The sequence below is a fragment of the Hesperophylax consimilis genome, chromosome 19, assembly GCF_061612785.1.
Source record: "Hesperophylax consimilis isolate HC1 chromosome 19, BYU_Hcon_1.0, whole genome shotgun sequence".
Taxonomy (NCBI): Eukaryota; Metazoa; Arthropoda; class Insecta; order Trichoptera; family Limnephilidae; genus Hesperophylax; species Hesperophylax consimilis.
In genome coordinates, this window is record NC_142854.1 from 3,957,506 (window position 1) to 3,984,566 (window position 27,061).

The following is a 27,061-nucleotide window of genomic DNA, read 5'->3' on the forward strand; positions in this document are numbered from 1 at the left end:
TAAAAGCAATGAAAAAACTACAGGTTATTATAAGATGTGATATTTTGAATAGCCCGCTATTTCAGTAGATGTTACTTTTGAAGCTGTCATTTTTTAACATTTGACAAGTAGATACTACGTCATTAATAAAAATGGAACGATATACGCTTCAACAGCGCATTAAAATTATTAAAATTCACTCGAGTGAATCAAATGCAAATCATCTTGAGTGATGAGGCCCATTTCCACTTCGGTGGCTTCGTCAACAAGCAAAATTGTCGCCTTTTGGGCTCGGAAAACCCAAGAATTATTGTTGAAACGCCTCTCTATCTTTAACGTGTGACTGTTTGGTGCAGTTTATTGTCCGGCAGAGTCATTCGACCTTACTTTTTCGAAAATGAGGCTGGAGCAACAGTTACGGTAAATGGATCGCTATCGAGAGATGATTAATAATTTTTTTATTTCCGGAATTGGATGGCATTGATCTAGACAACGTTTGCTTTCAACAAGACGGCGCTACGTGCCACACAAGCAACGAAACCATTGACCTTTTACGAATGAATATCAAAATAACACCTCTTTTTGGAAAACCCTGTATAAACCTAACCTACGTAACCCATCAAACCACAGGAGAGAGTGTTGTCATATAAATACATTTACCATATTATTTAAATAATACCATTCCTCAAAATATTAATATAGAAACATATAAAACTGCTTACTGGAGGTTAAAGCCAATTAATCCACCTAGATTTCACCGTTCATCCCATATTTTCAGGTTCTTTATATATAGTACATTATGACAAACGATCTCTCAAAACGTTTTTGCATAGTGTTAACCTAGTTTTTAATTAATAATCACTTATCATGACTTACATCACTTTTTAATTATGTGTTTAATTGAAATTTTGATGAGTTATCCGGTCACCGTCTTTTACACATATTTTTCCTATATCTAAAGGAATTCCATCACATTACTGCGCCAAAGATTTGCGAACAATATACAATTCGTCGGTTCAAAAGTGAATGTCATCGGCATTGAGTTACGTTAAGTATCTAAAAACTGTTCGTTTTTTAATATATGTAGAAGTATACATTATTAAACATATATTAATAAAAACTGAAAACACGATACAAATTTAAAATTACAGTATCAATTAAATTAGGTACTGCGCACACAGGCAGCTGGTGCATTCCCAAGGTTTGCAGGTATACCGCTCTCGCGCTACTAGTGTGTTTTATATGAACTTAAGAGATATGGCACAATGTCCCATAGGTGCTGATATTCATAACGCGCCTATGAGATTTGGTATTCATTTATTTATTTATTTATTTATTCATTTTCGGGAAATCGACAGTTTACATTTAATCAGTTTGTACATAAGTATTATATAGTGAAATAAAACCAATTGTGGATTTCCTCCTTGTGACTTTTTACTGAGACAGCATAACATGGAATGAGTTATTTAAATTTGTGAGAAAGGAGTATGAATTAAAAAAAAATTATACAAAACAAAGATTATATAAAACGAAAAACTTACAAAAGAATACATTTATAGCCATGGAGAGAGGTCGTAGATATAAATCAAATCATAATAGAGATATAAGCAATAGAGACATAAACATTTTTCACAAAAACCTCTTGTGTTTGGTAAGTTCGCAACTGAAAATATCAACCTTGGATAATACGCTATTGTAATTATTGAATAGTCTGTTCAGGCAAAGTACATATTTATGAATCGCTATTGAGCAGTACGAGCGTCATTTGGACGGAGGAATTTTTTAGCATGGAATTTGAATGGCATCCTTTTCAAAGTTTGGTAAAATTATAATACAAGTTTGTAAGCTTATTTTCTTATATTTTATGGTAGTTCACTGTACAAATGCACTTTAGAAAAAAACCTAGTCAAGGCACTGGTCAATTGCATACTCGTATGTGCGTGTGAGATGCATTTAATGTACCATGGAGGTTTTGCTATACATCCGGCAGTAATTCTGCAAAATAAGACCGTTCGTTCTCGGTGAGTGACTTTCCAATGAAATCAATAATGATAGGTATAGATTTGTGGAACTTTCTTAACTGTGTTTTCCCTGCCCTGTTTTCCACATTCTAATACCGGATACAACGATTTGCAGACAATTTTTGTATTTTATTATCTAATGTCATTTTTGTCTAAGATTAAACTAATTGTGATTCATGATAAACTTTTTTCAATTCAGTTAAATAGTTCATTCATTTTAAAAACATTAAAAAAATAAAATTTTACTTCGTTAACGATAGTATTTATCAGTAAAGAAAACAATACATATTTTTATAAATAATTCACGGTCATCTTGGTGCGATAGCTAACCAATATTGAAATTAATGTTCCCAAATCCTATTGTTTTTAGACGCCATAACATCATGTTTCACCGGAATATATTTAAAAATAGTATGGCCTAAGACTAGTGTTTTTTTCAGGGAAAAGGGGAAACATAAAAATCTAGGGAAATTCTGAAATGTTGACGAAATGAGGTCAAATTCTAGGGGAAAATTTGAAATGTTTAATTTATTCAGATTCAGACTCCTGCTACTGTTAGTCGATACTTAATACTTGCATACAAAAATATAAACTGTGTATTTTATGGAGCATTTAAAAAAAATTTCAAATCAGTATTTGTACAATTTAATATCGAAACGTCACTATATCAAGAACAATTACTTTTTCAAACTTTAGTTTTAACAAACTGTAGTTAGGTACCATAATATATATTTTTCAACGCCAATAAGAATGTCCAAATAAACACGACGATTTTCTTCTCCGAACCACAAAAACGAGCACCATCTTGAAACGGAAACGGACCATACATACAAGTTTACAGATAGACAAAATGCAAACCTATCGATTTAAAACAGTACTTCACTACGCTCAATCAATAAATCGAATATTTATCCGATTACTAGGATGTTTTCACATATTGTCAACAAATTCGTAACCCTGTAAAAGTGTTAAAGATAAAATTATCGTAAAAAAATGATGGTACACAAAATGATCGTAATCAAATGATTGTAACTCTTAAATGATCGCAAGCAAACAATACGAACAAATGGTCATTTACGATCAAATGCGCTTACGATCAAATGCGCTTACTATTAAATCATAATTACGTTATTTTACCTTAGGATCAAAACGTCGGTTACCATGGGAAAGTACGTCTGAAAAAAATAATTTTTCAATAATTTTCCTTCAACAAAACGCCATCTGTGTTTGTTTCTCTTGATAAAAGTCCTCGTGAAAACCGTTGGTCACAAACCAACTCATTATCACAGACTCATAGCAAAGTTAATAAGACGTTCCCTATTTCATTTGCATTTAGATTAGCGACCATTCTTGGGTAGCCTTCGCCGTGTTGTTGAATTATTATCCGATTAGTTCTGTTTGGTGTTATTGTTATGCGTTAACAGTCGTATTTGATCTGGGAGGTTTGTGCGCGACAATAATTGACACAGGTGTTATAAAACATTGCACCTTCCGCTGGCTCAATATCTGGAGAGTTCTAGAGGATATCTCATTTAAGAATGCTATTAGATGTTGAATTCTTAGACTTCTATATTTATCCCCTGCCCACCCACGAAGTGACATCATTCACAACGTTTTCCCATCACAATCTTTTTTCCTCCCAATATTTTCACTCACTATATTTTCCCACACAATGTTTTTTCACTCACAATATTTTCCCCTCACAATATTTTCCCTCACAATATTTTCCCTTACAATATTTTTCCCTCACAATATTTTCCTTCGCAATGTTTGTTTTCCATCACATTATTCCCGCTACGCTTCCGTTTAAGGTACCCGCCAACTTTCAGGTAGGTCGCCAACTTTCACCCATTCTACTGCAAATCGCATCCACACACAGCGGTGCCTCGCCATTGTTTCTACCTACAGACTAAACGCATAACTTTTAATCTATAGCCGCTTTGATAGTCCGCGCAGTTTAATAGTATTAAGGCGACAGTTAGCACGCTTCCATTCCATATCTCATCTATTTCAATTATCTAAGGAAACTACAAATTTTTATATTTCTAGTTCAAATATGCGACTAAAAATTACAAGATAATCTTACAACAAATTTTTCCCAAATTTTTGGAAGCTTAAATATTGATGTTCAAAATGGCAGATGTTATAGAATCAAAGAGAATTATTTCAGACAGGAACGTGTATTGCAGTAACATTTTTTAAATATTTTCATCTCTATGCCGTATTCTCTACAACTATACAATCCACGTACTGTTTGCTCTCAATAATATAACTTACTAATCCATCAAGAATATCAAACAACTTAAGAAATCAACCTTTTAATACAACTCTGTGCTCACAGTCAAAGCTGCATACAAATATTTCGTAAGAAATATATCAAAAAAATTACAACACCATTTCTTAGTTTAACCCTAAATCTCCACCTAACAAGAACGTGTGATTCGTATAGAATTAAATAATGTTAGATAGTCAAGAAGTATGGATCATTGCAAACGTATCGTTATGTTTTTAATGAATTCGTTTGGACCTTTTGATCAAGTTCGATTTTTTATCCATAAAGAAAGAAAATATTATTTGGTTGAGATTATTCATTGAAAATTTTGCAGTCGCTTCAAAAAATACAGAGCAAGCAATCGTTTTTATAACTGACATAAAAGTTGTCATTTTGTGTTTTTTTTTAAGTCGAAACAGCTGTCCAAATGCAAGGGTTTTAAATTTGATAGAGTGATTTAAAAGTTAGTAAAAGAAAAATATAAAAATGTTTGGAATGGATACTGTCAAAGAGAGTAAGTACATATTTATTTATTTTTTTTTTTAAATCGTTTTTTCAAAATATTTTTTGTGGTTTTGTGTCTCTATGTCTGTAACTTCGGTTCAATGAATTCTAGAACTTGGAATTGCTTAGAATTTATTTTATAATCGAAACTGATTGTAGGAATAATTATATATTTGAAATGTATGTCTTTTGTTTAAATTTTAGATTTTTTTTAAAGTTTACTAACGGTGTTTATTCGAAAGGAAAATTTCTGTTCGTCTTTAAAATTGAAGAATGTTTTTTTTATAAATACTTTCAGCTTCACAAATTCCATAATTATAATATCATTATAGTATCTACTATAATTGTAAGTTATTGTGACTTCACTTGACTAACACTTTTAATATTTTCAATACTATTAATCAAAATAAACAGTGTTGACAATCTAGCTAATTCCTCCATCATTGCCGAAGCAACAGCTTACAATGGTGGTAGTAGAAGATTTTCAAATATTGTTAGGTTATTTATAATCCGGAATGTTTGTATTTTTTTTTTAATTCAACTATTTGTTTTGTTAAAAATTACTGCAAATGGAAAAAGCGGTGTAACTTTCACAATGCCAGAGCTCACTATCCGAAAGTTTTCGAAATCGGCCTCCGCTATTGATTGGTGGGTTCAAACCCGTAAAGTATTTAAATTGGTGCATGTAGATAAATTTTACATTATTAATCAAAAATTATAAATATCATATTACTGGCACGAGCCAGTGAAAGTTTCCTTGGTGAAAGACAAATATTCAGAATCGAAACATGGTTGAAATGACTTTAGCCGGGTTTGGTGACCAGTTCTCAATAGCTAGGCTTCAATTAGCAACAACACGTCAGGCATCAATATGAATAATCTGCATCTAATAATAACACATTTATGCGAATTGGCGCATCTGTGTCAATACCCTAGTCTTTCAAAATTAGATATCAATTATTTCTCACTGATACATAATTTGTATACGGGGTATATACTCTCAGTATCGCCCTAGTGTACGTGTACCCGGCGTTACTCGGGAATGAATAAACCTTCCGGGAGAAATTCTCTAAATGGTAGTAAAAATCCGTCGCGGAGTTTAGAAGAACTAATAGCGATTTTATTTCAGGATATTGTATCGTCTTAAGTATTTTCAAGTAGGTATTTAGGTAGCCATGTTTTCTGCAAAGTTTCCCATCTAATTATTGTAACACATCTATATTTGAAGCTGTACATTTGCAAAACGCATTAATTGTATTTATGACTAATGTTTTTCTTCGTTTTCCAGAGGTCAAGTCCTTCATTGGATTGTCCGACCTGACGGACAACCCAATCCTCTGGCGTCAACTGCTCGCCGAGCTCCTGGGCACCTTGTTGCTGGTGTCCGTAGGAGTAGGCAGTACTATCCCGTGGCAGGACAACAAACCCACCCTACCACAGATAGCGTTGACTTTCGGGTTGATAGTTGCCACCGTCGTACAGGTAAGATCTTATGCCTACCATTATATTAATCATCGGGTCAGGACAAAAACCTCGCCCTAATACAGATTGTGTTGTCCTTCGATTTGGTAGACGCCACCGTCATATTTTTGTATTAACTGTGCGAAGAAACATAGTGTCACAGCATAGCTACTAGATGATCAGTGTATTTGATTCGTCGCACATCCCATAGCGTTATTATACTTGTAGTTCTGTGAATATTAGACCTCACTTACAAAAAAAGTATATTTCCAATTTTTCAACCGTTTCCCCACAGGACAGACTGCCAAATAACTCGGTCTTGGCACACAACCCTTGCGTCAGTCACATTCATACATCGTACTCTTCTGCTATTCTGACCCTTCCTTGGCTCGAATCGAGTATTTCGTTCACTTGATTGTGCCGTGTCTTCCTCGGGCGTCCACAACTTCTTCTAGCATTCACATTAGCGTCACACAGTATCCTTACTCTTCTTTCTTCGTTCATTAACTCTGCATGTGCAGTTTGTGAAAATATCACTTTCGGGTGCTATAAGGCTGAAGGTAGTGGAGATGGGGAAAATGAATGTTGGCATAATCCATTTGAAGCAACGTCTAGATTATGAATATTAGTCTTTCACCGAGGCGATGCAAGAAGTAGCTACCACTCTAGTAAACCATGAGCAAGATGGTACTACATCTCAAAAGAAAAGCAGTTTATTTCGAGCACTAGGTCAAGGCTATCTGAGAGTCGTAATTAAAAATAAATCATCGACTTATAACAGGTTTGCCTATCTCTCTGTTAATATCTTGAACTAGAATTCCCAGAATGGTCGCATAATGGAATGAGCCATTAAATCACATACATTTATGATAACTCTTTTGTTCATTGTTTAATTTAGACTGGAGAGTCCAAACCGGTATAATTTTTGAATTTTGATAAACCTGTGATACCAATGCGATTTAGTTTTGTTTTTTTTTTCTTATCCCAGCAGCGATATCTTTTTTCTTGTTTCAATAACACTTCATCCTACACACTTTCTTTTGCCGTATTATTGCGACAACTCCAACAAGGAATAACAATTGCATAATCTCATTCGCCGTATACAGAATTTGGGTAATGATTATTAGGATGTTACTGACAAATTTAAGGTAACAATCGCTAAATATAAACATGTCTTAATAGAATTCATTTTGGCAAGCAAGAACAAAAACTCTAGTTGAACTAACTGCCAAACTCGGCTTCGACTTATTTAATTTATTTTTTTGTGCTACTGGTATTTAATAAAGTATTAAGGATATCCTACGACTTATCTTTGAAATGTTGTTTCCAATCATGTTTATATCTAATAACTTATCTACTATTTTTCCACCTTTCGTTGTCAAGTATTTTGTTTTCATGTTGTTGTGCATTAGATGTTTTTTGTCTTAGTAAAAATACACATGTAAAAGCCCAGCTGGGCGTAAAAAATCAAGCTTATACATCTATAGCATACACATATACATCTATGGTTAAGTCTTACAATATTTTAGGGGGAAGGGTGAAGGTAAGGGTAGGGAATGGTGGGGAAGGTTGGGGAATGGTGGGTAAGGGTGGGGAAGGGTGGGGAAAAGTGATGGAAAGGTGGGGGAGTAAATGAGATTGGTAAGTTTAAGTTTGGGATGTACTTTTTTATGCATATCTTGTCACCAAACACGTCCATTTCAAGCCACATATAAATGATTCATTGTTACAATAAGGATCTTGAGTGAAAAATATTACGGCTTGAAAAACTATTTCATATAGATCAATAAAATGCTATTTCGGAATACTATGTTTTATTGTACGTAGAATTAATAAATCGTCAATTAAAAACCGTAAGCGACTTAAACGCTCTGTGATTGGTCGGTGGGATCTGACAAATCTTACACCGCTACGTCACGGGTCGGTCGGCAGCGTGCATTAGAATGCGGATAATTTTGCGTAAAGTTGCGCGGCGTAGACTCGCACACGGGTTAACACTGTGGTGTATAAATGGTTAATCTGATTAAATATTTAAATTGAGATTTGTCCATTTCATATCAGACCTTACTGTCAATTACAGACAATTCAGCAACTATCATTTGACGTATGTCACAAAATAGTAAAAATGTCCCCATGACCTTTTGTATCTTAAATTTGTAATCTTATCAGTAAAATATAGGTTCTAAACCGTTTTATGAAGAACATTTATTAATAAATGAATGGTAGACGATTGTTTTAATACCATGTTGCATAAATCAGTTGTGTAAAATTTAAAACACGTTATTAGTAAGGCTGCAAGTTTGTTAACTCTTGACAGGCCAAGATGCCAAACCAAACGTCTGTAACCAAATAGATATCCCAATTATTAAGGCAATTATTAATGGTAACTTATGTATTTGCGCAAAAATACTAAAATGATATGTCAAGTATTTAAGCTAATATAAGGAGGATGGTAATTTTGGGTACTACCTACTCCCCCACTTGGCTGCGGGATAGTTAAATAGAACTTTGTTGAATAATTATCTACGAACATACATCGAGTTGGGCATAAGCATAGCATTGGGTTTTAAAGAGAAAAAACATTCTGAAACAATTGGTGCAAAAGGGTAAATTTTGGTCAAAATATCAGTTTGTTGTCCCAAAGGCACGAAATTCGATGTAAAGTATTGATTTATTTTATATTTAAAATTGACGCCAATAATATATGCACAGTTATTATCTACAAGATTTCAACAAATCCCATTAATTATAATTCAATATTGAATAATCACAAAAACTCTCTGTCAATTTGGTTGGTTTTAGGCAATTCGTTATGTTAGCACCTTGGTGGAAACATATGGCCAGTGTCTTAGGTACATATTTCATTACACATTTTGAATTGATTTATATAATATAATATGCAGTAATTACAAGTGATGCAATACAAGGTTATCTCAGTATTGAGAATATCGCCGATAACTTGTAGCGGCAAAGAACGCAGAACGCAGTTATTTTTTATTACTGTGAGATACAGTACAAGATTTCTTATTTAAACATTCTTAGCAAAGGGGAAGATAGGTTTATTTTTTTAACACCGCACAAAAGTCCCAACTACTCCCAACCGTCTGGAGCCAGTGAGATTACGGCATTACCAATTGAGGTTTGTTGTGAGGCTGAAGGTATTGGGGAGGAAAGGAGATTGGGAAGAGGAAAGTGGGGAAGCATCTGGCTATTCAGATATGATCATCAAACATGGCTAAAGCCATTTCAAGAAACGTTTCATGTCTGAATGATGGGCGATACTAAGAATATCTTCCACTCTTGAACGTTTTGTTTGTTTTGGAATATTTATAAAATACAAGTAAAAAATACAATAAAAAATAAGATACAGTTCAAGAATTACAGCTATATTGGTTTACAAAATTAATTAAAAATTAAAATAACTACCTTATTATTTGAACGTGCCGCAAATATACAATGCATTATTTTTAATGAATATCCCCTCGACAATGGAGGACAATGGAGGCCGTCAACCAACAAAGAAATATAGTTCTAAGGTTATTAAAGAGTACAAAATTAAACATATCCACTGTTTTAGGAATTTCATTCAATAGCACCATTCCTCTTGTCATTCTGTGCTAGAACATCTGTTCTGCCTTGTGGTATCTTTAACAAGTCGTGTTGACATCATATCCCATTGGGGATTTCATAGACCGTTGCCCTAGTTTAAGGAGTGCGGAACATAAGAAGAAGACTGTCTGATCACCAAAACAGCTAAAGCCATTTCAAGCAGTTTATATATTAAACGTTGGTTGTTTATCAGGACTAGACGCGACACTAAGAATATCTCGCACCCAGAATATCTCCCACCCAGATTATCTCCCACCCAGAATATCTCCCACCTAGAATATCTCCCACCTAGAATATCTCCCACCCAGAACATCTCCCACCCAGAATATCTCCCACCCAGAATATCTCCCACCCAGAATATCTCCTACACAGAATATCTCCCACCCAGAATATCACCCACCCAGGATATCTCCCACCCATAATATCTCCCAATCAGATTATCTACCACCCAGAATATCTCCCACCCAGAATATCTCCCACCCAGAATATCACCCACCCAGGATATCTCCCACCCATAATATCTCCCACCCAGATTATCTACCACCCAGATTATCTACCACCCAGAATATCTCCCACCCAGAATATCTCCTACCCAGTATATCTCCCACCCAGAATATCTCCCACCGTGAATATCTCCCACCCAGAATATCTCCCACCCAGAATATCACCCACCCAGGATATCTCCCACCCAGAATATTGCATAGGAAAGGATGCAATAGCTCATTGGAAGTGGGACGACATCATTAAGATGAGAAAAAGCTCCCCAGCAACCGAAAGGCCATCGGAAGTAGTATTAACCTATCATATTTAGGCCGCATAACCCGAGGACAAACGTTCCAACCTATTACTTATTGACCATATCACGTAAAACACTGTCACTGTGCCATACATAATAACCTAATAAATTCGAGTTACAAAATCCATTTCCGTTTTAAAATGAACGTCTGACATTTAAAAATCGAATTTAAGCAAATTACTTTTTATCTGCCGCCTGTCGAGATCAAATAATAATAAAAAAAATATTATGACTAGATGTGAGCGGACAGGTACCTCCATCAGACGTGGTTTTAATTATTATTTATCGTGACGTATCTATTACAACCTTTAATCGTGATACATACTCTTATGAAACTAATTGAACTCGATTTTAATGTTTCTGGTACTCGTACGAGTATCATATTTATGTACAGGTTGTCCCAAAAGTCAACGTTATTCCTTGGACGGCCTGGTTGGTCAACTTATGACAGACCTGGGTATCTAGCCAAAACCTCCTAGATCAAGATAGGAGGCTGATTTGATTCATTGTCCCGGATTTGTGATCTATGAGGTTTTGATCCAGCACAGTCGATCGCTAAAGTTTTTATCAACTTGTCATCGTTCCCGGGCGTGACTGCAGATCGCAAACGAGCAATTAACATTTCTCAATTTATTCGACGTGATCTATTGTTTGTTGGGATCAGCTCAGTTAAAGTGTTTTTTTTGTTTTGCACGTTTAGACGACTTATTTATAAGATTCTGTTTTACCCCCTCGGTTAAACCGGTTTACAGATAAAATAATAGTGACAATAGATTTCATATTCTGTGGGGGTATTTCGAAGTCAATTTTCCCCACATTAATGTTATCTTAATTGTTTAATAATGATGTGGTTGCTATTAATTTATTTAAATGTGTTATATTGTTTACACAAAAACAATAAATAAAACTAACTTTATTGTTAATTTATGTAAATTAGTTTTCATCGTCTCCTCGTACGATTTTTACGAAATTCTTAAAAGTGCCAACATCTCAAAATCATATTTTAGTCAAATATTTGTCTCTGTGGTCAAGGGGTAAGGCTCTCGATTATCAAGCCGAAATTTCCTATCAACCCTCCAAGAGATAACGTTCACTTTTGGGACACCATGTAAATAGTATTAACAATTATTTTTATTTTTCGGAAGAACTTTATTGAGTAAAATCTCAAATTGTAATATTTAAATATTGAAGACAATATTAGTGATTTCTAAACGAAAATCTGAAACAGAAAAATCAGAAAAGGAAACGGTCACATCTGGGACTCGAACCCAGGACCCTTGTCTTTCCGTGACAGTGCTCTACCAACTGAGCTAATGGGACCCTATTCCCCTCGGTCACTTTTAACTGTATCATACTTCGAATAAGAACTACTAACATTGTCTTCTTTTTAACAATTATTTTACCTAATAGTTTGTTGATATGTTAGCATTGATAAAAATTAAATATGAAAAATATTCGAATTGACCATTATTAATATAGTGCATCTGAAAAATTGCATTTTGTGCACTTTTCTTTTTATTGCGTAATTAATGAAGTCAGGCATACCACCAGGAAGACATGGCACGATAAAGTAAACGGCCCGGTTGATTAATACCTATAAACATTATAGAATCGGTTCCAAAAAAATGCTTATACTATTATCTTTCAAATGTGGACTACATGACCATCTTAGGTCATGCGACGCACGTCGTGAATACTTTAAGATTGATACACTCAAAATAAGAAGGCAATTGACTGACCTAATATGTTTGCATAAAATTATCCACGGCCATCTTGATACCTCATTATGTCTTAGCAATATTGAAATAAATGTCCCCAATTCCCATTGTTTAAGACACCATAGCATTTTTCACCTGAATATTTTCAAAAATAATATCGCCTATTTCTCTGACCCAAATGTGTAGACTTTACAATAAGATATAGTGTGCTGAAGTAGACATTTTTGTCGATAATTTATATGGATTCAGAAAAAAACTGCTATTGTTAAATAATATGTTGCACTGATTATATTATGTATTACTTGCGTCTCTTACTTTTCTGTAATATTTGTATTTTTAATTTTGATTTATTTTTTATTTTTTATATTTTAATCTTTATTTAGGTATATGAAAATTAATGTGTCCTATGGCTGAGTAGATTTTGGTAATTGTTGTACCTATTTGTATATTAACTGAGTATTTATAACTGGATTGTTCTCACGTAAGTGAGATCGTCTGTAAAAACACAGTATAAATAAATAAATACAAAAGTTACAATTACTCCCAACCTATTGACAAGTGAGTAAGTACTGCGGCATCCTGAATTGGGGTATGTTGTGATGCTGAAGGTAGTGGTGAGGGAATTAGGAAGTAAATTAGAAGTACATGACTTTTAAAATTTGGTCAAAAAACATGGCTAAAGCCATTTCAAGCATTTTTCAATTATGAAGAATAGAAAAATTCATCTTACACATCTCCCAACTGCTTTCATCCCGCAAGCAATCCCAATTGGGGATGTCATATTCCGAATGGTTCTGACAGTCGGAAGCAGTTGGGACTCTTGTGCTGTATTGCCACTAAAAAATGAAGTAAATGCTTGTATATGAATACGTAAAATTTAAGTAAAAACGTACATATCAATATGTTCAATTTAAGTAAAAACGTACATATTGATCGTCTTTTGGGGCAACCATAAGTTAAATCAAAAATTTAATTATATGTGATCGTAGATACCTAGTTAAATTTGCTTTAATTTATTAAAATATGCGATAATTTTAAATTAATTAAAGGTTTACATCAATTAAACTAACTTCCCAATTACCAAAGGAAATGAAACTAGTATTTATTTCAAGAAAATATTTACTATTTAAGAAGTTGGGAAACCGTTTCGATTAACTTAATTATTTGTCGAATGCAATCAAAAGGGCAATTCATTAATATTCGTGAATTAATTAATTTTACAATTCTAATTTATTGTTCTAACATTATTTCAAATGTATGAGTCAATCGATGACATAATCCACCTTTCTTTTTGCTATAATTATACGCTATTAATATTGAAACATTATTATTAATATTTATCAAATTGTACTTAATTTATGGCTGGAATTTTAATTCGAAACTTATCGCTATAAGGGCGTGTGCTCTAACCATAGATCTGAAGTTTAAGACAAGACAAAACCCTAAAATAAAGCCAGAATCTTAACGTCGTAAGTAAAGAAGCCGTGCACAAAAAATACGCCGCGCGGCCCTGGTGTTTTGGACAGATCTGCGGTTGAATTTGCTTTAGCAAATCTCAAAAATAAAGTGGGAATCACACTTTTAAAACATTGCACTCAAATCACATATTATAACGTTCCAATAACTGATTATTAAGTTTATTTTTATTTAAGTTAAAATGTTGATTGATTGATTTTAAAAATAATTTCAAAAGGATGTTGCCTCATTTCCCTTGAAAATACAAAAAAAACGGTTGGGGGATGCGTTAGGACGCGTCCGGCTGCCACGAAGGGCGCTATACTATGTATGTGCTCTCTACTGTCATCGGGAGATAGTGAGCTTTCAAAATATCAACGAGGCCGATGACCGCATTTAGGAGTTGATTTTTGATAAAATTCCCACTTCAATCAGTATGGTGCTATATGCAAAGATACTCATTTTAAATAGTATTTGTTTTTCTGGACCCTTCATGAAATTTCAACGAGCTAACCGTTAAAAATAAATTGCCCTGACGAAACTTTTAAAATTCCTTACCGGACTATTTTAGATTGATGGAAGAATGAAATTATTCACATTAACGTCAAGTTTGACATGTGACTGCTAGTGCCTCGGCGTCTAAAACATGAAGTATTCTGCCGCTTGACAAAGCTTGCGCAGCAGATTTATCTCGCTTAAATTTAAGCGAGGAATGTCCTACATAGCGAGGATTCGAACTGACTTATATACCATCTAGCACTAAGCCCCACTACACCGCCTATGTACAACAATCTTTGGAACAGCTTAACGTACATAGTACGTCACAGATCATCTGACTTACATATTAACCAGACCAATCTTAACGCTAATACAATCTAACCAACGAAGCTCTATCTAGCGTATTTTATATCGTTTATCTAAATACAGTGTGTTCACAGTGCAACGACTCTTATTGGCAAAACCGGTTAGCATAAAAAATTGGAGATTCCTCGTTCGAATTTCTGAGAAGTGCTAATTGCTCCACCAGCGCTAATCCCTGCGTTTCGGCAATACCGAGTCGACAAAAAACTCATAGAAAATAACAAAATTGACCCGATTCTTGTGTTGCACACAAAAAAATGTATCTGAAAGTTGTGAGGGAATCAGGGCTTTTTTGTTTAAGAACCGCATTCCGATTTTTTTACCCCGTTAGATGCTTGTACATATATATTTACATAATATTCTCAAATTACTGAGATGCAATTTTACAAAATACCTACAGTTAAAAAAAACTACCGTCTTATTTTCAGTTTTTTTTTAATTCAGTTTTTAAGATAATCTCTTTTCATTTTTGTTTTATTTATTTTTGGGGTGTTATGCCGTGTTGCGCTTACTCCTTCTTTAGCCCACGTTTCGGACAACGTTACAGTGTTCATCATCAGGCAAAAGGCAAGCTCTATTATTACTGGTATAGTTGATATACACACTGATAATATTAATCTAAGAATTGTTTTTACAAAAATATTTTTAAAACGCACTGAAATTAACAATTATATAATGTTTTTGAAATGAATAAACAGAATTGAATCAGGGCAGATGTGTGATGGACATTAGAAATAAAAAATCTTAAATATCGTACACCCAGCAAGGGTGTAAGACAATTATTATATATTATAGAGAGTTCGTAATTGTAAATAAAAAGGACATGAAAAAAATCAATTACGCTTTATGTCATTCTCTTATTGAATACGGAATTATTGGATGGGGATCTGCTGTATCTAAGTATATACATAACCTGAACACAATTCAAAAAGGAATCATAAAGACCATACTGAAAGTACCCATAAGAATGCCTTCGATTGAAATATTCAATAGTTTTGATTTACCAAATACACAACAAATAAATGCTAAAAAATACTATTTAAACTATTCAAAAATACTGAATCCTCTACAATACCGCGTATTCATCAAACTAAGTCAAATCACAATGTCATAAAAAATATTCCAGGTCATGAAACCACATTCGGAGAAAAAATTATATTTATTTGCGTCGAAACTCCACAACATCATTTCCCCTGATAAAATAGAAAATTTTAATGATTATAAATTAAGAATAAAAATCTGGTTGAAAGAGATTAATGAAAAAACTCTGAAAAAATATTAAAAACGACAGAAAACAAATTAAACAGAAATTAATAACTTTAGTTAAAAATAATTATTTGAATTATATTTAACCAATATGCATAATATAGTAAATTGACCTGAAGAGAAATAGAAAATAACATCGTCTGAAAAGATATTATTGTATTTTTTACACGTCGATCTGAAAAATGAATGTTATATGTAGTTAATTTTTTTTTATAACGTAGCCTGAAAGTGTGAAGAAATTATTTAATTTGTTCTAGTAAATACACAAAAAACGAGAAAAGAACAAATTAAACATGACAAAATAACAACAATAATAGCAGGAGTCAGTTTACAAGTTATGTTCATCAAAGACATAAGAATTAAAAAGAAAAGAAAAAAACAAATTATCAGCCTTAATGTCTCTGTCAGAGTCATATGATGAATAATTGCCAAAAGATTATTAATAAAAACATAGGTACTATAATAATAATACAAACAGCAAAATAAATTAAAAGAAATTGCATCAAACAAGTTCCTTTACCGTTATATTAACCGCAATGCATTCATTACTCGTGTATTCCTGGGTTAAACCAAAGAGATTGGATTTAATTCTCACTTGTGTAGGTATCAACAATTTTTTGCGAGCTGGTTTTATTATTTTTTGCGACTGTTGTTTTTTTATCAAAATAATAAGTCGAAAGAAGAACCCATATTTCTCTTTGATGGTTCGCTCTTAAATGAGTGGAGACGAAACGCCTCGTTAATAAACACATGTGGCAGATCTTGAGATGGGTCTGAAGGTGCTGTTTAAACGTGGACGGAATATCACAACATATCTTCAAGTCCTGTGATATAGAATATGGTAGATTCATCTTTATTTAATTATTTATTTATAATTAATGGCACAAGAGCCTATACACACATGATAGCTATTGACAGGCATTGTACAGTATAGAAAGAGGAAAGAAAAGAACAATTACAAGATTTTATAAGTAAAGAAAAAGAAAAAGAATATACATTACCATAAAGTTAATGAAAGCGATAAAGAAGAAATAAAAACGAAACCTGTTTTGCAGTGCCCTCGTCAAAATACGCACTGCTAACATGTTTAATTAGTACAGCTTTATACTTCAATAGAGACACTAAAACATCAGCTAACATATCATAAGAGTTAACAATGGTGTGTAATCTATTTTATAACTGAATTATAGTCTGATATCGTTGTCCGTTATCCCAATAATACATGCATAATACCTTGAATAAAACCGTGAAATGCCTTAGCTGGTTTTCAAAATTTACCTATTAGCTTTTTTACAGTAACCCCACACAGTCTATGTCATCTGTATCCTCTTTGGGGTTGCTGTGTGGGATGTTTCTAATGGAAAGAATAGAGAAGAAATTCTAGAAAGTTATGGTATGAGGGGTGCGTAGTGTGTGGGACAATAAAGTCAGGTGCTTAACTTTGTCAGTGTAGAGCAAAACAGACTTATAAGAGTTGTATAAAAGCCCATGTTTTAGTTTGATCTCCCTCTCACATCTCAACTAGCAACTAGTAAACACGTATCGATCATTTTTGTATTCGGTTAGCAATAAAGTTAGTGATCCATCCCGGAATATCATTATATTCATAATCCCGAACCTTGTACTAATAGTAATTACAGCTTACAAACATAATATACATTCAACAGTATAACAGTGGCGCAGCCGGTAGGAACACACAATTTAACGCTTTTATAACTGAAAATACCTTACGCCGCCTTGAGACTCATAATGGAGGTTTGCTCAACGCTCACATTTTAATTATTTCTGATAAACGTATTACTAAAATCTCAATTTTTTCCTACGTATGTAAATTATTTATATTTAAGATTAGTAAAAACAAGAACCTACCATTAAAATATTTTATGTAAAACGATTTTGAACTTTTTATAAAACGTTTAGCGATAAGCACCAGATTTATTTTTCTAGACGATGAATTGTCAACTTCCCGAGGAATTTGGTATGTTTGGGATTTTAGTATTACGTTCATCACAAATAATTAAAATAAACCCCACGGAAAGATTGATTTTATAAGGCAACGTCGACCGTAGGTCCGTCACTTATGTCGGTAAGATTCCCACTTTATTTTAGAGATTTGATAAGGCAAATTCAACCGCAGATCTATCCAATATACCAGGACCGAGTGTCGCATATATTTGTGCACGGCTGCTTCACTTACGTCGTTAAGATTCTGGCTTTATTTTGGGGTATTGTCTTGTCTTAAAACATTGGAATTTCGAATCTCCCGAAGTTACTAAAGTTACACTTTGTATAACAGGACACTCGTATCTGATAAAATGGACTGAAGATTTGGTTGAAAAGGTGAAGTCAACTTGCGGAGGAGGGTCTTGTTTAAGTTTTTTTTTATTTCGAGGTTCAATTGGTTATATTTGAGAAGGGTCTGAATTAAAGTAAACATTGAATGCAAATCATCAATAATAAAATCTTTTCCAAGTCTCCCAAAAGGGTCTGGCCCTCCAAACGGGCTGACAGGCTGTTTTTCGAGATTTCGTGTACACGGTGTTTGGAATTCCGTAGTGTCAAACGGTAAACTGTAAATTCTAATATACAGGGTGTCCGGGGGTAAAGTGCAGTAACTTCGTGGGGGGATTCTACATGATCGTAGGAGTAAAAAAGATAAATAACTTTTTCCGAAATTCCAATTTTTTATTTTTCATACAAAAAGACATACCTGCTAAAAAGCCATAGTGTAGGTGCAAACTTACCCGATAAATTCGCAAGTGTGAACGTGGCAACGTTGCATATTTGTGAGTGGCGCGTATCCATGGAAACCGCATGTGAATTGTAAACAATAACAGCACAGAGTTCGCCGTATGTTTTGATATTTTACCAAATTCAAAAAGAGAACTGCACTAAAATCACGTTACACTTTTTATTATAAAAAATATTAATAACTCATTGAACACTTAACTAATTTCATCGCTTTTTACTAATAGGCCACTTGCATCATATTTTTTAAATTTTTTTACCGGTTAAGGAAAATATTCTAAGACATTCTGTATTATTATTATTTTTTTAATCGTATTTTTGAAACCCTGGGGATTTTTTGAAAATTTCAATCCGAAAAATCAGACCTTTTTTTATAAACCGGAAAGACGGGACATAATTTTATAGGTGAGAAAAAACAATGATTACATAGCCGAAAATCATTTTAAAAAAAAAGAACGTTTTCCACACGAATGACACAGCAGAATAACGAGGCATACCAAAAATATTACATCTCATAAATATTTTTTTCCTTGATCCATCTTATTGATCATAAATCATTATAATGTACAACGTCTATATTAATAAATCCAATGTAATATACTTGTACTTGTAAATTATAATAATAATAAGAATATTATAAAATTTGATTTTGATAAAATCAGCACCATAACCATTATACCTCTAAAACACGTACCGACATCTAAATTGTACGGGGTTCTCTTCACATCTGTCAAAAATTCAAACCAAATGAAAAGTTCGCAGAGAACAAACAATAAATCTAGTGAACGAATTCAAAAATTCTTAGATAAATTAAATTTTCAAAGTTGTTTACTCTGCCCGTCAAATTTTGTGACACATTACATTCAAAGCACGATTTACTAATAGCGGGGGGTGCAGGAGGGGGTGCGGGGGACAGTTTACCAGCTGACCGACAGAATTCGGGTGCCGGGGGTAGCGGGGATTAGTTACCGGGGGGGCGCGGGATGTAGATTTGGCAACGACGAAAAAAATAATGCCGTCCAGGCACGTCGGAGAAATTTTTCGTTATTAGCTTAAAAGTACATCTAAAAGTTGGAATTTCAGAAAAAGTTATTTATCTTTTTTACTCCTACGATCACGTAGAATCACCTCCCGAAGTTACTGCACTTTACCACCGGACACCCTGTATATTTTATGAAAAATTGGAAGGATTTTATTAAAACTTTACAAATAAACGAACAAAATTGTCCGCAACTGATAAACAACTATCTATCATGCATTAATGGTTATTTACAAGTAGTGTAAAATTTAAAACACGTTAATTAGCAAGGCCCATTTATGTGTAAAAAGCGTATTTTATTCCTCTCTATTCTATAGTTAACATTTAAATATCAAAATTTTCTACTAAGAATCCTATTTTTCCACATGAGAGTCAAAAGTCCCAACTTGTAATTTGTTTACGTAAAACATAAAAAAACCCTAATTTCAGATGTAATTATCTGTAATGCTGGTTCAATGAACTCTTCGATTCGCTTTGAATAGTTGAACTATAAAATTATAATCACCGGATTCACGACTTTAAAAAATCACTTTTCAGTTTGAATCAAAGTCACATTTGACGCATAATCACTAATAACGATTTGAAAGTCACATTTGGCGTAAACCTCTAAATTTTCGATTCGAATGCCTCATTTGGCGTAAAATCACCAAATTCATTTTTAAAGGTCACATTTGACGAAGAATCACCAAATTCATTTTTAAAAGTCATATTCGGCATAGAGTCACCAAATTCATTTTTAAATGTCAAATTTGACGTAGAATCACCAAATTTATTTTTAAAAGTCACATTTGGCGTAGAATCAACAAATTCATTTTTGAAAGTCACACTCGGCGTAGTCACCAAATTCATTTTTAAAGGTCACATTCGGCGTAGATTCACCAAATTCATTTTTAAAGGTCACATTCGGCGTAGAATCACCAAATTGATTTTTAAAAGTCACATTTGGCGTAGAATCACCAAATTCACTTTTTGAAAATCACTTTTGTCGTAGAATCACCAAATTGACATTTTGAATGTTACATTTGGCGAAGAATCACCAAATTCACCATTTGAGAGTTACATTTAGAGTAGAATCATCAATTTCAAGATGTCAAAGTTTACATTTGACGTAGAATAATCACCAAGATTCCAAACACCGTGTAGAAAACTAAAAGTTTAATGTAAGATTAAATGCATAACATTAATTTGACGTCATAAATTGAAGTGGAATTATCTCTCTCGCTTTGTAGCAGTACATTGACCCTCTTCCTTCCACGGTGCAGCAATTCAGGTGTTTAATAGCACTTCGAGGACAAATGCATTCAATTCAATTAATGATGAAAAATAGTCGACATTAAAAGGGATTAAATTTCAGGAAGAGAATGTTAACCCAAAACCACCTCAACTAATAAAGCTCAGCCTTGTAGTTATCCACTGGAGCGATTGTTATCCTATATAATATCATTTAATTAATACTATTTCTCAAAATATTAATATGAAAACTTAGGAAACTGCTTACTGTTGTTTAAAGTCAATGAATCCACCTAAATTTTACCGTTTATTTCATATTTTTATAAATTTAAATAGAAAATAGAATAGAATAGATAGAATAGAAAATAGAATAGAATAGAAATAGAAAATCATGACAAGCAATCTCTCAAAATGGCACAATATGCCAAAAAATCACTACAGTGGATAAGATATAACCAAGGTGTCCCTCAAATAGGGCTTTTTTTATTGCAAAACGATGTTTTATTGATTTAAATGGGTCCACTTAGAACTGCGCTCATTTCGGTGTATTTTTTATAGTGTCAACACTCGGAAAAAGTGCTTTTCAATTAAAAAAGGTGTTATTATAATCTATATGCCCATATTTAATCGATTGATATGATATGGAATAAACAAAGAAAACAAAAGATTGACGATTTAGATTAGCAAACTTATTTACGGAAACTTTGTAAAAACAATAGTAAAGTACTCTAAAATAAGGCGTTTTTCATTAATATACTTTTAGAATAATTTTTTAACTGTCCTTTAAAATTGATATTCTGCATATAAACCCTTATTCTAGGAACAACTTCAATTATAACTACTTCATTAAAACATTTTGAATGACTCACAACAATGAGATTATAACTTTATTTGAAAATCTATTATATTTTTTGTTATTGGTGCCCTTTTTTACTCATTTAAAGTACGCTCTGGCGTGTTTATATCGCACTTTATGGAACGCGCGTTTTTTAAAGTTACCATGGCAACATCAACAAATCAATAAAATGTGAAGTCTAAATGTCAATTGTGTTTTTCATTTCCATGACAACAAGATATTGTGATGTCACATCACGAATTCATTAATAGTTCTTATTTCCAAATTTTTAATAATTATATCAATATTTATGTTTTCAAAGTGTACCAATAAAAAAAAAATAGCGTAAAGTATTCGTGGATAACTGGTCTTTAAAACACTTGCTGTTTTAAAGACCTGTTTATCCACTTATACTTTAATAACGACTATAAAATTAGTCTACCGACATTTTATCGAAAAAATTTGAAGTTATGAGTTTTGGACTTTGGTAAAATGTACGCAATTTTTTCTCTTGACGTCAAAACCAGCACAATTCGTCATTCGAATGGCAGTGGTACAGTATCGACGAAGTCATTCCACTCGAACAACGAGTGGTTCGACCCACTCGTTGTTCGAGTGGAATGACTTTTGACGTTTGGCGTATGTAAGTACAAGGTTTTCCAATAAGAGTTGTTATTTTGAATAGCCCGCTATTTCGGTAGATGTTACTTTTGAAGCTGTGATTTTTTAACATTTAACAAGTAGAAACTACGTTATTAATAAAAATGGAACGATAAACGCTTCAACAACGCATTGAAATTACTAACATTCACTTGAGTGAATCAAATGCAAATCATCTTGAGTGATGAGGCCCATTTCCACCTCGGTGGCTTCGTCAACAAGCAAAATTGTCGCATCTGGGGCTCGGAAAACCCAAGAGTTATTGTTGAAAAGCCTCTCTATCCTCAACGTGTGACTGTTTGGTGCGGTTCATGGTCCAGCGGAGTCATTGGACCTTATTTTTTCGAAAATGAGACTGGAGCAATAGTTACGGTGAATGGATTGCGCTATCGAGAGAGGATTAATGATTTTTTATGGCCGGAATTGGATGGTATTGATCTGGACAGCGTTTACTTTCAACAAGACGGCGCTACGTGCCACACAAGCAACGAAACCATTGATCTTTTACGATTGAATATCAAAATAACACCTCTTATTGGAAAATCCTGTATAATATTTTTTAACAGTAAAGTATTTTAATTTTTAGTTATTCCAAATGTGTATTTTTTTTAATTCTTACAAGTAAAGGCAGATTTCATTGTATTTTCAAGCGTCTGCGCTTTTTCGATAACAAACAATTATAATATCCCGCGATTTTTCACGGGACTGCTAGTTATTTGTAATATCAACGAATACAAAACTACCACAGTAAAAATGTGATTTACTATTACGGTTGCGCGTGTACCGAGGTGTCACAAGCTTTTCAGCAAAAATTCTATCCTTAGTATGCTCTAATTAATATGATAAATTTGAAAATGACATGACATTTCGTTTTAGAATACAATCTGATTTCTACAAAGGTCTTATGGAAATATGAGGGCTACTTGGTTCAGTGTCCTGGCCTGGGTTGAGATGATTTTGGGTTTGGATTTTAAAGCTTGTTTGTGGGGTTATCGACTTGCTTGAGAAGGTTCAACAAGTTCAACGCTGTAAGGAAGAAATTCCAAAAACAGGTTGGATACAGTTTTTTTACGGAGTACCTTCACAAGAGTTCCGCGTGATCAGAGAGACTAAGGATGGAGGACTTGGGGAGGAAGGAGATGGGAAATAAAAAGGTTAAAAGGTTTCAGATCTAGTTACTAAACACAGTTAAACCTATTTCAAGGAGCGTTTCCGGATTGAAAACTGTTATAATATTTAAATAATAATAATAATTGGATTATTTTTATAGCGCAGTTATCGTGTGAAAATCACCTCAAGGGCGCAAAGCATTTAAACATGATCGTGTTGTTCAAATAACCGATCTACATTAATGTTTTATATTCAACAATATGAGGATAGACATATATATTATAAGTAAAATTAAACATATTCATTACAGTTGTCGGTGTATGATGTAGTTCCGTGAACTTTTCATTTTAATTTTCAAAATCAGAACTGATAACTTTAAATCATATTAGACAAGCGATAAAGTAGGTACTAAAATATTTTTTATTAATTATTCATTCTTTATTTGAAATGTCTATTTGTTTTGTTTTAATTTTTGGACGATTTTCCTGGAAGGTCTATTCAGATAAATAATAATAAACATACTTTTATTAGAAGTTACGAGCTTGCGCGTAGAGGACGCTATATTAAAATATTTTTAGAAAACACAACAAATAACAACTGACACATATATTAGAAACACTAGATCTCAAGGTCAAACACATATCCAACAAGTACAAATACAAAATTTGGGCAAAAAAACCTTCATATCCTATAGTACTAAACTTTTCAACAAAATTCAACAAAGTTTTATAATATTCAAATCTCAAATAAGAAAATACACCAACACCAAAAACAGACTGAAAGTGAAACCACTTAACTACGACAAAAACACCATTTAATAAATTTATAATTGTTGCAAAAAAAACACTAATTAATTTATATGTTATTACTTCATATTATCCATACTCTTAAATTTTAATAATATTTTAATGAAATCCTCAGTACGAGAGATCCCAATGAGGATATCACAATATTTATTCTAACTCTAATTACAAATTCTAACTTAATCATAATATTCCGTGATTTTTCACGGGTCCGCGCTATTATATATATAATTATTAAATATCTTAACGTGGGTATTGTAAAACTTATTTACAATTCGTCAAAAATAATCAAAGTTTGTATAAAATAATGTATGGTCTTAAAACAAAAAAAAAACAAAAAAAGTCTGAATTGAATTAATTAACAAATCGAACAAATGATTTGCATACAAGAATCAAAACTTGATTCGTTAAAAAAAATGCAATTTCATCTCATGGTCCAATGTCGACAAACGGGATTTGAACCGAACCATTAACTCGCACTTGTGAAGTTAATCGAATCATTGCTCTAAAGATCAACCGCCCGCGGGTTTGTTGCGCAATAGTTCGTATTACCAATATTACTCGATATCTGCAACTCGAATCCTAGACTCGATGGAGTCATAGTATTGAACAGATCCTCCCACTTAAGACCGGTTTAAAAAAGTTTGCATTATTTTGTTTAATTCAGTCCCTTCTAAATTATCTAATAGAGATATGGGGAAACGCTCTCATTGCGTATTTAAACGACGTACAAATAATACAGGAACAACTTTTTTGCCATAACCCAGATACTTCCACCAAAAAGTATACCAAGAAACTAACTTACTGAAAAATCGGAAAACTGTATTTCTATTAATTTACTAAATCCAAAAATGATTTATACACACGAACACAACATTTATTTAAACATCACAAGTACATGAACGGTATTATCGGAACAATATTTACGTACCATAAACAATTATGTTTTCTGAATGCAACAAAAACCATTGAACGGTTAAGTAGTGAAAATTGAACTGATTTTTTGTCTGGAATTGTATATAAATTCAATTATTTTCAGTTCGTATCATCATTTGTATCACAAGCTATGAAACTTTGAAATATCAATTTCACTGAAAAAATAAGACAGACGTCATTTGTTTGTTTCCTATTTTCGACTTTTTTGCTCCTCCTCACAGGAGGCCCTGAGTAAAATTCCCCTCAGGGCGTATGTCATATTGGGAATGTTGTGTGGGTTTTTTTTTTAGGAATGGACGATGTTCCAAGAGAGTCCCGCTAGAGAGGTCCAAGTCCCGGACAAACCTTACTCCATAAACCCGTGCACCCCTGCAAGTCACCAAACGTAGCGAACCACTTGAGGTGACCCATGACATACGTGTTAGTTATCCAATAAATGATTTCCGGGGCAGCAGTTACTCAAACCCACCTACCAAATTAAAAATTAGATGAATTGATAAAAAATAAATTTGGAAAAAAACTTGACCGAAGCCGGGTACTAACTAACTATAACTACTTAACTACTTGTACGTTTTTATCTTATTTCAAAATTTGCAATAAAATAATGACTCACAACATGGTGCCAGCTGCTATCCCCGTTTTCCTCTTAGTTGTGAGAAACATAAATGTTTACGGTTAATAATGTAATTATATATTATATGTGTCACGATTTATATAATTGATTGGTGACTGGTTTTCCTCTCTTTGTCCATCAAACCGCCGACCGACTCCAACAGAATTATCCAGTTTGACTGGTATGCCGCCATTCAATATTGAACTATTCATTCATGTTGACAGTGTTAAAAAATCAATATCATTTTTAATTTGGATATTAACGAAATTTTGATGGATGTATACATTAATGCGTCGATATTATACGCTAAGAAGTGGGTCGAAAAGCCGGTGTCCCGCCTTGAATTTTAGTCTGAAAATTGACCTACGGTGTTTCACAAGGTTCAGACATTGGACCTATACCAAAGCAGTTTTTTTGTTAGATATGCAAAATTCATTCCCTTCATCAAATGTGTTCTTGTTGGCTCTTTTCTGAGGATCCTGAACCTACTGTAATTACCCTGAGGAACAAGGCTCCTGCACTCCTCATGATCTCTCAGGACTGCCTACATGGACTGCCGGACGCCATGAAAGTTCAAAACATTGGTGTTATTTCTTTGCCTACCTTACCTTCCACTTTACCTATTATGACTATGAACTTCTCCAGGAAAGAGTTTCAAATTCGGCGAATAACCTGTTGATTTTATTTAATTTGTAATGGTATATGACAGGGGGTTAACATAAAAATTACAAAGAATTTTTAGATAATAAATACCACCCGTCCAATAACGATGTACAATAATATGTATGCGTAGGAAAAAAAACCATAAGCCTTACTAATAAACGTGTTTTTAATTTTACACGACTGATAAACAAACATCATAGGGTAAATGCAACTGATATTTTTAATATGCCTCTATTGAAATATAAAACTGTACTAATTAAACATTTGAGCCGAGCATATTTTAACGATGTATATACTGCATAACAAGTTTTTTTTTCGTTTCTTCTTCATTTCTTTCATTTGTCTTGTTTACTTACATGAATTTATAATCTTTCTTATTTTTGAATGATAAACTAATGTTTATAAGACAAGATTTTTATGCAAGGATTACATACAAATTAAAAATATCTCCGGGGTAATGGATATTTCAGGCGAGTAATTAA

At 33.2% G+C, this 27,061-nt stretch overlaps 1 protein-coding gene across 1 annotated transcript in view; it reads left to right on the plus strand.

Moving 5' to 3' along the window:
* Positions 1–4,610: 4,610 nt before the first annotated feature.
* The window catches only part of LOC149414670 (aquaporin AQPAe.a-like), a 73,015-nt gene continuing 50,564 nt past the window's right edge, over positions 4,611–27,061 (plus strand). The window contains exons 1-2 of the mRNA XM_089643169.1: positions 4,611–4,786; positions 6,065–6,258. Coding sequence (XP_089499295.1) covers positions 4,759–4,786; positions 6,065–6,258 — 222 coding nt within the window. The 5' untranslated portion in view covers positions 4,611–4,758. The remainder of the gene's footprint in view (positions 4,787–6,064; positions 6,259–27,061) is intronic.